The sequence below is a fragment of the Microplitis demolitor genome, chromosome 7 (genome assembly GCF_026212275.2).
Source record: "Microplitis demolitor isolate Queensland-Clemson2020A chromosome 7, iyMicDemo2.1a, whole genome shotgun sequence".
Classification (NCBI taxonomy): Eukaryota; Metazoa; Arthropoda; class Insecta; order Hymenoptera; family Braconidae; genus Microplitis; species Microplitis demolitor.
In genome coordinates this window covers 20,403,649-20,417,491 of record NC_068551.1, presented here as the reverse complement: position 1 = coordinate 20,417,491, position 13,843 = coordinate 20,403,649, and the positions used below count along the sequence as shown (strand labels likewise).

At 27.7% G+C, this 13,843-nt stretch overlaps 1 protein-coding gene across 2 annotated transcripts in view; it reads right to left on the bottom strand.

Moving 5' to 3' along the window:
• Positions 1-13,843, bottom strand: part of LOC103574346 (cell adhesion molecule Dscam2) — a 173,196-nt gene that overhangs the window by 30,680 nt on the left and 128,673 nt on the right. For both annotated transcript variants that reach the window (XM_053740874.1, XM_014443333.2), the window contains exons 9-10: positions 10,213-10,362; positions 258-586 (exon numbers count right to left, since the gene is read on the bottom strand). In XM_053740874.1, the coding sequence (XP_053596849.1) occupies positions 258-586; positions 10,213-10,362 (479 nt within the window). The remainder of the gene's footprint in view (positions 1-257; positions 587-10,212; positions 10,363-13,843) is intronic.

Here is a 13,843-nt window from a genome sequence, read left to right as displayed (position 1 = left end):
GATTGATTGACATAAGTTGTATAAAACATACTCTCATAAATTATTAATCAGGTATTAATAAAATAATTATTAGGTTTCATATATAAAGTAAAAAATAGCTCCATTAATTGACACTCGAGGTTGCAGAATTTTTCACTGTCTCTTGTATAATATTTTTTTTATTAAAAAAAAAACTTTATGATGCATGTCAGCATTGAAATATTGTAGTGAGGTATTTTTATTTCTTTTAATAAAATATGAATATGGATAAAACTCACTTGTTGAGGAGCTAGATGAATAGAAAGACTGCTAATAATCGAGACTTCAAGCTCAACTCGTTCAGAGCCAGCAGTGTTGTTAACATGGCATACATAACGACCTGCGTCTTCAACTCTCGCTGATTGAATGATGAGTACGCCCCCTCTGGCATGAATCCTCTCAGAATTAACTATAGCATCAGTACCACCAATTGACTCCCGATACCACGAGTACATCGGTGGCGGATTTCCACCCTGAGAAATACACGATAGTACTATTGTCTCTCCTGTACGTACTGGGGATGGATTCATTCGTTCATTGATACGCGGGGGCTCTGGATTTCGATGCTCTGTAAAATATATTTATTTATAAAATAATTTTAAATTTATGTTAAACTTAAATTCATTTACATAAATAAATTATGCAGTTATATTTTTAATTTTTATAAGTTTGTTTCAAAGTAAAATGAACTTTAAATTGTTGGTTTGATATTTTATTATTTATATCAGAATGTAAATCTTTCTTTAGCTGAATATTTTTAAATGTAAATTATATTCAAGGCCTAGAGATGCAGATGTCAATATTTTGATGTCTTGATTGTTATTTTTTTGTGTTTTATTTTTTTTTTATTTCAGTACTAGTTAAAGCGAGGAAGTGGATTTATTTAAAATTACAGAAATATATACAACGATTTGAAACTTAAATTTTTTTATATTTATTTCTGCAGGTCAAAGACTTTGATATCAAACGATTAATTATTCTTTCGAATGGAATATTGATTTCACTTGAATGAACAACACATTTTAGCGATATGATTTCTATTAGAATTTTTCATTTATTTTATTGTTTTTTTTTTTTATGAATTTTAATTATATCGTATGCAAACGGATTGGATAAGAGCTTATAAAAGTGTGGGTGTGTGTGTTTGGGGTGTGTATTTATAAATGACTGCATAATCAATACGTATATTGGTACTTGATTTTATTAGCGATATGAGCAGATATGAGTCATTAGATGAAAGCGGGATCACTGATAAATAAAGATAAAATGCACGCATTAATAGATGCATAATATTATTATATTATATTATAATATATAAATAGAGGTGAGTGGAATATGACGGGGTACCTAAGCGGGCATTCAACTTTTGTGGACTTTATAATCACCACACGCAATTTATTTTCATTTATTTTAAACAAATCCATGATATAATTTAATTAAAAAATTTTTTTCCGAGACAAAATCGAATACTACTCGATAAATTTTTAGTAAAAATTACTCAAAAAATTTGATACCGTAAGGATATAAGGTAAATATCTAAATTTCTTTCATACACATTGTAAAATATACAACTTTATAGCATGTAAATGAAGTACAATTTCTATTAATAATACAGTGGAAATTTAGTTACTGGCTAGATGTCCTTGTAGTAGCAAACTTTATGGGTAATTTTTACTCAAAAATTATCTGCCTGTATGAAAAGAAAGTTTATTATTTAAAATTTTCTATGAATTATTTTTTTTCATGGGTACTCAATTTTATTTTAAAACCCGGGTTAAAAAAAATAACTTAATTTGGCCTTATTTGACTTGCATTTGACTTAGTTAACTTAATTTTGGCTACACTTACTTTTTTAACTTCAATATAACTTTTTAAACTTAAAAATTTAAGTGAAATTTAACTTAAAAATTTTAATTAATTAAGTCAAATTAAAGAATTTGATTAAAATGATCCCGAGTTGAAATTTGAATCGTAAATCGGACGTATTGGACCTTGAAATCGTCATCTAGATATTCAATGTTAAAAAAAGATGGACAAACCAAAAATAAATACAGAATTTTTAATAAAAAAAATTTTTTCATGTGTCCTGTTTATTCTATTATTAAATATTCATTGGATTTTCACCGCATGTTAAATACTGAATTTAAATACTAATACGATTTAATAAACTATTTATAAAAGCTCATTGAAATGTACTGATGTATTAATGTATAGAATAATCGAAAATATATTTATAAAATATTTAAATATATATAAATACTATTCTCTACACAAAGTAATACGATTATAACTGACTATATAGAATTTCAATATAAAAAATTTGAAGACTTGATTATTTGAATATTTTTTTTTAATTTGTAAATTGAATTTTACTGCAATAGTCCACCATTATTCTGCCACGATTCATTATAGTTTATTTTATTGGATGATTTTAATTTTAAATCAATTGCTCATTGATAGTTTTGAAAAGTTGCGATTTTATTGAACAGTGACAGGAAAAAATAGAATGAGCTTCAATGTATATATATTTATATGTCAATTGGTATCATATATTTATATATGAATAGATTGTTGAAAAGCACAACGTGTGGCAATTGCAGCTAGCATATTTCCGAACGTTTTTGCCATAGGACGTATGTTCATTCGGTCATTTTCATTCCAACTCGTAAATATATTCGTATACCGCAGAAAACTTTTTACATTTTTCATTTGTATATACGTATATAAAGATGAACAGATATTTTATCAATAGATAAAAAGTTAGCTGAAAAAAATTTATGGTATTTACTTTAATGCAAAGTCAAAAACTTTTTTATTCTGATGGTAATAATATTTAAATTAATTCAGAAAATTTTCAAATTTATTATGGAGAAAAAATAAAATATGAATTTGAAACAGTATATGTATATATTAGGGGGATTAAAAAAAAATTACTATTTTTTTATCCTTGCAAAAAAAAATCAATTTCAATGATGATCGAAAAAAAAACATTTTTTTTAATTATTTTAGCAAAAATAATTTGACTTTAAAATTTTGCTGGTTTGAAAAACATTGAAAAAAAAAGACTAAAACCAATTTTGGGCATCTTGTAAGAACTTTTCCAAAGCAAGATCCGGAGATAGAAATTTTTTGACTTGTGAATTTTTTTCCCTTTCAAAAATTATCAACAAGTTCAGAATTGTCTCAAATTTTGAAGTTCACTGTCATGATTTTTTTTTTGAACATTTTTGGAACTAACTTTCTTTACATGGATAGGCTACAGCTAATTATGTTTTGATTTCGAAGTGTTAATTAACTCACATAATATTTTTAAATAAAATTAGAACAAAAAAAAATATATTACTATTGTGTAGAGGGAGTAGAATTAACGAGAAAATTTCTTTATCTCGGGTAATAATGAAGCGGATGATTAATTAATGTTGAAAATGTATAAAAATATTTGATAATAATAATTATATTATGAGGTAGTTTTACGGTAGTTTTACTTGTTCATTTTCGTCATCCGTCCGCAATAAATGGCAGCATCCGGTACGGAACTCAGAGGCTACAGTAAAAGAGAGTTTTTATGTTCACTTGAGTTTTTCTCGTGACCGTACAACTTTCTGAGAGCTCTACATAAAGTTATGCACTTTTAAATCGACTAGCTATACACACAGGAAAATATAAAATAAAATGAAAAGAAAAAAATATAAAATTGAGTAAAAACATGATGGTAAAATTAAAGGTAACCGAGTAAAATGAAAACTGGCCGGCTATTTCAAAGTTGAATTACCATAACTCTATTTACAATTTATTATTAATAAATAATATTATTTATAAATATTTAATGACAATAATGCCAGGTAGATTTATTTATTATTGGTTCAATGTTAAAATGAAATTATACTAAGCGGCATCAATATTTATGGTTGAGTTTCAGTAAACGTATGACCTGTATATAAAATCGATTGCGTCAATCTAATAATGATTGACAGTAGTAAAAGGGGTGAGTTGTTGTTATCTGGATATAATAGCCTGCCGTAGTTGCAATTGAAAATGTGTACAGATGCGAGATGAAAAGGGAGGGCATTATGCCATGCAAGCTTGCTGATGTGCAAACAATAGATATTTTGATTTTCCGGAAAATCCAATGCATTCGCTGTATAAGCGTCGACGTGAGCTTACTGCCCTCTCGCTTCGTTGAATTCAAATTTAAATCTATTATATTTTCATTCACGAAATTCTAAATTTTCGTAAAGTGCAATTTTTCATTATATTCCATAATGAAATTGTTTCAGAAAAATTTATCAAATTTATGTAAGACAATGGATTTACAAGCTGTAGAAAAGTTGTTTTTTTATGAAAGAAATTAAAGATTTATTTTTATTCCAAGTGCTAGAGCTTCATTAATAGTTTCATATTGGAATGAGAAACAATAAATTACTTTTTTATTTTTTTTATATTTTTTTTTCTCTTTAAGCTGGAAGTATTGAGTCGATTGAAGCATTGATGATTGCATTGTTTCTCGTCGATGCTGCAAATCCTGAGTGCATCGTACTTGCTATTGCACTTTACATTTCAAGAAATTTTCGATCGTGCAATTTCTATTGAAATGTCTCTGCCGATTTTCTATTATTGCTCCTTCAGGATGAATATAAATTTATATTTTGATTATAAAATAAATTAACTTTTTTTTTTAATAATAATAATAATAATAATAAACTTTAAAAAAAATACTTTTATTTTCTAAAAGATAAATTATTGGATATAGTTGGAACTCAATTTAACTTAAAATGAGAAATATAATCAAGATGTGTTGAGATAAAGATGATCAAAACGGAGGTTTGTTCACGACAAGGAACAAAGCACTCGATAAATCGATTATCTTACACGACACGAAAGTGCAGAGTAAGAAGGAGGTATAAAATAGAGAGACAACAAAATTTATAAAGAAGAGAGTAAAAGTTATATATATATATATATATATATTTGTTAGTTACAGAGAGTAAACGAGAGAGTTTTGTTCGCAATCTTAACTTGTCGAGGGTAAAGTGTGGTAGTGAAACCTCTGTCTACGATCTATGCGCGAAATCGGCTAATGGGAACGACGAAATAGAGTACAAGACGAGAATGACACATCGTTGTGAAAACAGATAGAGAAAGACACTGATGAAACCAAACAGAAGAGTAAAATGTATAACTTTCTTTATCACGCCAACATCAGAGAAATTATGTCGCCGCTCTACTTTATCTTCTTTGGTTGCTGACTGTAGTATCAACTGTATCACGCTGATGTTCATCTGAGTCTGTTCTATCCAACGAGACGTGCGATTTACTTTCCTCCTCATCCCTCATTTCTCCTCTAACTCTCGTCGCTTCCCTCTTCACTTCCCTGACACTTTCACACCGCTTAATTGATGTTAGTGCTGAACAAAGTTCATGACCTCTGCTAATGATTTTCTTTGTATTGTTAGTTTCTTCTTTTTTTACATTTTTTGGTTCATTATTTATGTCACAAAAACAAGGTCATATTCATCATAAACAAAAAATAATCAACTTGTATTATTTATTGTACGAGGAAAAAAAAAATAGGCGCTGCAACAGGATTTTGTCTTCTTAATGAAACAGGATTTTCCTATAAATACTATAAATTTACAGTCTCAAGTTCTAATCAAAATTATTACGACTTTTGAAAAAGGGTGTTTTATTATAATGGATTTTATTTTTATTCCGCCTCAGGTTCTATATTGATTATTGTTATTATTAAATTATTTTATATTATAATTGAATAAGCATGATCATTGAGCTGGAGGCGGTAACCTCTATCAGAAATATCCAAAAGAGTTAATTACAATTTTAAAAAATTATTTTTTTTAGTTTCAAATAGCCAATAACAAGTTTCTACCCACGATAATATCAATACTAATTTTAATTTACCGAATTAATTTATATTATATTTACAACAATAGCTAACTTTAAATTATTCAGTATTTGATCATAGGTGCACTCTATTGAACAAACAATTTTACTAGTATTTGCTCTGTAGAATTATAAATATTTGTAGTCATCATTCAATGTAACATCAATTTTGTGTAAACTATTTTATCAGATTAATTGTTTTTTTATTGAATGGAAGTAATAATTATTGATTTTACCTCTCGACGTTCCGCGATTGATTACAGAATTTTTAATTTCACTAAAATTTTAACTGATGTTAAAATATATCACTAAAGTTATATTTATTGAGGGTCCACAATAGTAATAATTACTATCTCATACTGTAATTAAAAATATTTAGAATCATATATAAATGATAACAATAAAGCCACTAACATTATTGTACGAATTTCTAATTTCACCCCAATCTGATAGTAATAATTACTATTTAATTTTTAGTGTATAGAGGAAACGGACCCCAGGGTGGACTCCAATCACCGTACTCTTGCTTATCGGACAATTACTCTGACTACTAAGCTGCTGAATTTGCATCTCGCTCAAACAAATACAGCTGCAGTTAATAACACAATAATAAAATTTGAATCAAGAGTATCAAATATATTGTAATTGGTCGTAGGACCGCGATCAGTAAAACCAATTAAATAAATTCAATACCAAATCGAGGTAGAAATTTAAAAAATAAATCGTATATTTTTCATATTAAAAAAAAAAAATGGTAAATTTAATGAGAAAAAAATATATTGAGTTAAACGAATTCTTTTGAAAATGCTATATTATATAATATTGCACATTAGATCTAGACCATTGGGTCTTTTTGATAAAAATATACAGTGAAAAAGAATTTAAGCAGGCGACATAGTGTCGCGTGGCATTCTATATATATATATATATATATATATATATATATATATATATATATATATATATATATATGTTACCCATATAAAATCCGATATACTGTGTACTTTCCGTTCAATTTCCGTTACATTGAAAAGTGTGTGTGCTGACCGGATTGCACTAACATCGAGCGATTTTTCTTTGAAACCTGACTCGGAAGTTTCTTACAGAATTTAGAGTTCTCAATATTTTAAACTGAATAGTATAGCTTTCGGCGAGTCTATTTTCACGAATACAATATCACGAGAAATGTAAAATACAAAGTCTGAAAAAAATTATTGTTATGAATAGAAAATGTATATGGTAGTAGCAAAATATTGTAGACAGTGAGATATTTTGTAGTATCAATGTACTAAAGCTATAACATAAAGGTAAAAAAATAAAATCGATAGTCGCGAAGATAAGTCGACGACCTTAATCTAAATAACTCAAGTCTCCTGGATCAATGAACTCTATGATCCCGATGGAAAATGATAGAAAGTTTATGAGATATTGATATTTGATTATATTTGCAATATATCTGTGAATTTATTATTGAATTAAATATCATTGGAAGATATATATTCTGAAAGAATGATAAATACTATATTTATTCGAATAAATATTCTGGAAGATGAGGAAGTATTTTTAAATTTGTGGTTATATAAATTTGAATTTTAAAAGTATATAAAATATATTCAGAGAATTTTTTTTCATTTATGTAGTGGATTAGAATCTTCAATTGATCAGTGTCAGTAGGATTGAGATTTAATTTTTTTTTCATGTTTAATTATAATTAAAATCAATTTAATTTCGTAACGATTGAAAGAGTCCATTGACATTAAAACTAAAAAAAAGCGGGATTAAAATAAACTCACGCTGTCTGATTGTTATGTATCAGCCATGTTAAATATGACATTTTATTTATTAAATATTTTTCACGTTTTGTAACTATTTTTTTTAATTAATCAGAGTAATATTCAATTTGAAAATTAAAATTTGTTGGAAGTAAAAGAGAAAAAAATTTATTAAAAAAAAAAAAAATGACTCGAAATATAGAGATAAAATTAATAACAAAACGTCAATAAGTCAAAAACAAGTTAACTGAAGTAAAACAAAAAAAGAAAAAAAGATCTTGCAATAAAAATGATAGAGGAAATATAGTTTAAAAATGTGTCAATTTTCATTTCAACTATAAATTGTTTTACCGCATCGTTTGTTATCAGGTTATCACATATAAGCTCTGAACTCACAAAATCGGGAATTAGATTTTATCGGATTTGTTGGCTCTGTTCCTCGTTTCCCAGGTGTTTCTGGGGAACATTTTGCCGACGTGGCAAGTCTCCCGAGTAAGATCGTAAGAACTCATCCTACTGTATTTTTTTTTCAGCCCTTTTGCCGACCTCATCTCCACCTTGTTCACTTTCTAACCTCCTCGTATGTTCCAGTCGATGGATTCTCCATAGACATATTCCCTCCCTCGTTTCAGCCCCATTTGATACTATATACTTTTAGAAGGAACGAACGCGTGGGACCACAGAAAAGGAGCTTGGAGGTTGTTGAAGAGTGTATGTGCGATTTTGTTGGCTTCGATCGTCCGGAACTTTGCCAGGAGAAACGAGTTTCCTTCAGTTGTCAGGAGTTCCTCTGGGACATTTTCCTTAACGTTTTTTTGGTAGCAACCTAGCTCTATTACTATACTCATCTGTACTTCTACTGTGCTGTATGCTCGAGAAAAAGTTTACTTAAAACCTTAAGGGACTGGCTTTTTATTATTCTCATGCGATTTCCTGTTGTACTCTCCGCTCTTTTATTTTTTTTAAGTATTGAAATTTTAAATTTTACTTTCTGAGTCAGCATTCATTTTATTATATTTTTATGCTTCTAAATAAAGTTACTTCGTTTTGCTCAAAATTAAAATTAAAATTTTTCTATGATATTTTCATTTTATTATTCGCGGAAATAGAAAAAATTAGCTTGTACTCGAGTGATTAAAATTTTATAGATTAAAATTATTATGAAGTTCACTAGAGTACGTGGAAGTAATTATTGTAACAAATAAAAAAAAACTTTTAATTAGAATTAAAAATAAAAAGATTAAATAATTGGTAATTTTCTTTTCCTTTTTTTTTAAGAACTGTAAAGTTTCGACTATTAAATTTTCAACTGCGACGCAATTTTTTTATTACCCAAGTTTATGAGTACGAGGAAACAAACAATAAATGAATGTGCGTTACAACATGTGCTCGTTACGCAACTTTGGGTTGTTAATGTGGGAAAAATGTCAGAGGGGTTGTGATGAATGGCGTAAAATAAAAAGTATATATGTGTAGATGTTGGGTATATAAATGAAAATCCATAAAATGTATATGTGTATATATTGTTTCATATCTGCTCTACACACGTTTCACTGTAACATATATACTCGATTGCAAGAACCACATGTGCAATTAGTTATAACGAATTGTTGTATCATAAACGCTCCGTATACGTGCTACGAATTTACGTATTGCAGAAGTCTGTCTAAACAGAGAGTACAGAGCTCACAATATTAAAGTAAAGGGTGGTGCTTTACTCGAGGCATTTTATTGATAAAAACAGTAGCTGGTTAAAAGGATTTTATCTGGTATAATTGAAAATCATAATTTGTTACTTTGCACTGAAAATATTTTAAAAAGTGCGGTGTTAAAAAGAAGTAACACTGATGTCGGTGTTGAAATATTGGTGTTAAATCAATTTAAAAAAAAATGCATTGCATATAAAAAAATATATAAATTTAATGAATATTATCTGGAGGAGATTTCAATTTTGCCCCTACTTTGATTTGAATTTTATCAAACGATTTTTAAAATAAATTATTTATTTTTATCAATTGATAAAAAAATATAAATAACTTATTTGTTGCAATCGATATTTTTAATTTTAAAATTTACCAACTCGCTTATAGCTTTTATATAATAAGTATACATATATAAAATGTTGTGTATAATATACATATAACTATCTACTACTTAGTGGCGATCCGCATTCTCGTGAAATCTAACCGGTCCACTTGAGAACTAATTCAATCTTATCGCCGGATAACCCCCAATATGCCTCAGGCATTTTGAATCATTTGATACTTTGCGTCTCTTAATAACTTTTTAATTAATTAATTAAAAAAAAATTACATTGAAAAAAAACAATCTGATTTTTAAATTATTGAAGCTCTTCTAATTTTGTTCATAATGAAGTTATTTTATCGATTATCAGCCTGAATATTTGATATCAATCATAATAATATATTGAAATATGAATGATTAAATAATTAATTAAAGCTTATTATCCCATGATAATTAAAGGCTTAAATTATTAAGTAAATTATTTCGAAGGTACACTGACCTGTGACTATAAGCCGGGCATGATTTGAGCTTTCAATGGTATCTCCAGTTACATGATGGACGGTTCTACATCGATATCCGTAATGAGTGTCAGCTGCGGTTACTGAGAAAATTAGAAGTTCGCCAGTGGGTAGCATGTGATACTTTCCATCTAAAATAAAATATAAACGAATTCAAATTTATCACAAATGAAAAATAATCGGGTAATTTAAATTTGTTATAAAATTTAAAGTTATATTATTATAAAATTTATCATTAGATTGTTATTGTGACCCTGACGTTATATTGGATAGTACGAGAGAATTTAATAGCATAGTTATAGGAGAGAGAGTGAAAAAAATGGAGTACATAGAGGCGCGGTAACCTGGACTCTATCAATATGCAAATTTTTTTAATGGAAAATCCTCTGTTGTTACCAGCCTGACATACATGACGTCAGGTATATATAAAAAATGAATAAAAAAAATGGTTGAAAATAAAAGTGGGGAGCTAGGTGAAAACAAGAAAGAATATTACGAGTGGGAGGGAAGGAAACACGGCCAGACGCTTGGATGGTCCTTCGAGCGCGTTGAGAGCAAAAAAGGGTGGCTGAAAAAAGTACACGGAGAGAGAGAGGGGGGTGTAAAAGAGACGAGAAAAAGAGGAATGGGTGAGAGTGAAAAGACAATGTGTGTGCAAAAGAGATGGACGCTTGGAGTAGATACTACTAGTATTACGGTTACTTCATTAATTTAAAATTGAATAAAAAAATTTAATTTTTCATTACATTTTTTTAAACACTCTCCTAATTGATTTTTTAAAAACCACTTTTATATATTTTTTTTTTATATGTATTATTAAAAAATATACCTTGGAAAATTTTATTGTTCAAACGCGAAAAAAATAAGTTTTTAATAACTTAATAATTTTACAAAAATCAAATTTCAAATTGTCACATTAATTACTTCTAAAATAATTGTTTTAAATTTGAAACTTTTATTCTTATGGATATTTTTAAAAATTTTTTGAATCTTTTATTTTTAGCGCGCTACTATATGTAACAATGATTATTCCTTTGTTCTTTTTGCGTTCAAAGTGGGCATTACTTTTTTTTATATAAAAATTTTTCCATCCCGATATTAAAATCCATTTTTTTTGTTAAATTATTTTTTACTCTTTTCAGAGGTGGATTATTATTACGTGCATATATAGATATAAGCTGATGCATACATAATATAAATATGTGTATTTATTTTTTTCAACTCCTGTGAGTTGTGTGTTGATAATACGTTGCTACTTCATTTCATTGATTGAACCTCTATCTACCCTTTCATATTCAGTGCCCCTATTCGGCTATTATCGATTTCATTTTTATCCTTGCACGCGGGTTAATATTGAGAGAGTTTTAGTAATCCACTACTGCCCACGAAAAACCAAATAATATATATGTATATATAACACCCAAACTTTTCATGACCATGAATATATATGAGGATGAATTTTTTTACTCGTTTTCCCAAATCTTTTATACTTGAATCCCATGGTCCATAGTAAAGTGAATGAATACCTGTCGTAAGCAGGTATTCGCGCTTTTCATTGATTTTTTTCATCATCCATCATACTTTATTAACGTGGAATATGTTTTCATAGATATTATAAATGAATGATTGTTGAAATCTCATATATTTTTTTTCCTTTATTAATAAAACGAACAATAAATATTTTTTAATATAAAAAATAACACTATAGAATTTTTTTTATTCATACAGAACTCCAAATATTTTAGTCAGGAATTCAAATAAAATGAATAAAAAAGTTTACAAATAATTGAATTTTATACTGTGTTGACAAGATAAAATAAAAGGGAGTGGAGTACAAGGGAATGTTCCAAAAATTTATTGAAAAAAAAAATTTCAGCTATGGACTATTGATTTCATAGTGATACGAAGTATTTAGGGTGAAATGAGTAACGTAAAAAATTAAATAAAATAAAAAATATAATTTTTGCATCAATATTATTTTAAAATAACGATTTATTTAGACGAAATAATTTGAAACGAATTATATCTTTGAAAAGCAGCATAAATTAATTACTGGGTTAGATCTAAAGCTTTCTTTCCACTGTACCCCGTTTTCTGTCACATGAAATTTTTATGAAATATTTTCCTATAATCGCAAATAAGACATCTATTCAAAGACGGTTGATAATGTATACACAATAAAATAAACAATATGTTTTGATTTTATAAAAATATATATATATATAATCAATTTACAAAATTTTCAGTGACTAAGTAAACAGATAAGCTGTATTGTCATAACACTGGTATTTATCAACAAAAATACATCCTCGTTTACCTTTGTACTTTTCTGACACGAGGATAATCGAACTTTGTTTTTGTTTTTTGTAGATATTTATCTCAACTGAAAGAGGGTAAATATTAAAACTGAAAAAAATAAACTTTCTTGGCGCCGGTTGAAAAGCAGGTAAATGACAAACAAAAATAAAAATAATACCTTTTTGCAAGCAAAACTGTTTTCCTTTAAATATTTGATTTGTAATGTCAATAATTTTCAAATATTTTCACTAAATGTGGTGACTAAAAATTAACAAAAAAAAAAAACACCCTCTTTTCAATTTCGTTTAATTGTAATTAAAATTATAATGCAGTAAGTATTAAAAATCTCATTATAGAAGGTAATTTACAGTGTTTATATTTATTCATAAGTACTCTCAATGACAAAGTAAACTTTGTATTCACCCCAATTAAAACTGTGTTCTATCATGTTCGCTACATTTGAAATGAAAATTTTTAATTAAAAAACCGATAATATTAACTTGAAAAATTTTTTTATATCGCACTAATTAAGAAAATCATCAAACGTAAGCAATTAAACGTCAAATATTTTTTAAAATTTTATTTTTTAAAAATTTATAAGGACCTATAGTCCATAAGTTTTTATTTGATATCCGCTATGTAATTTTGGTAAAATTGAAAAAAAAAAAATTATTATTTTTTAAAGTTACGACTGACAGCTTTGAAATAAAAAATTTTTTCAATTTTTAAAACCTAATAACTCCCGCAAAAATGGCACCTTGGCATTTCTGCAAGTTATGTAATTTAAAAAATAAAATTCAAACAAACAATTTAAATGACAATAAGATAACACTAAAACCCGTGTACTTTTTATCCATTTTATCGATTGACTTGATAACAAAAGACCCAAGAGAAACTCAATCCTCTTAAGAATATTAGCTTATAAAATTTAAATATGTGAGAACAGGATTAAATTACAGACTTGGTGAAGTTTTAGAATAGAGACTGTTCTCTCTGAAAAAACAATCGGTTTTACATCCACTCAGTGCTGATAAACAATAGGAGATCTTGTTTAAGTCTATAAGTCAGCAAAGATGTTCAGTACTGGAGATGGCTCTGTATACATGTACAACCGAATCAGACAATGCTATGAATAGATGAGACAGATGGGCCTTTTTTTGTTTTTTAAGAGTGAATGAGAATGGATTTCGCATGGTATTACAAGGCGAAATAGTAAGTACACAGATTTCATGCAGACATTTGTTGAGATTGCGGGGAAGGAGGCAATTGTATACGCCATTGCAAATTTGCATTGTGGTTCAAAGTTCTCAATGT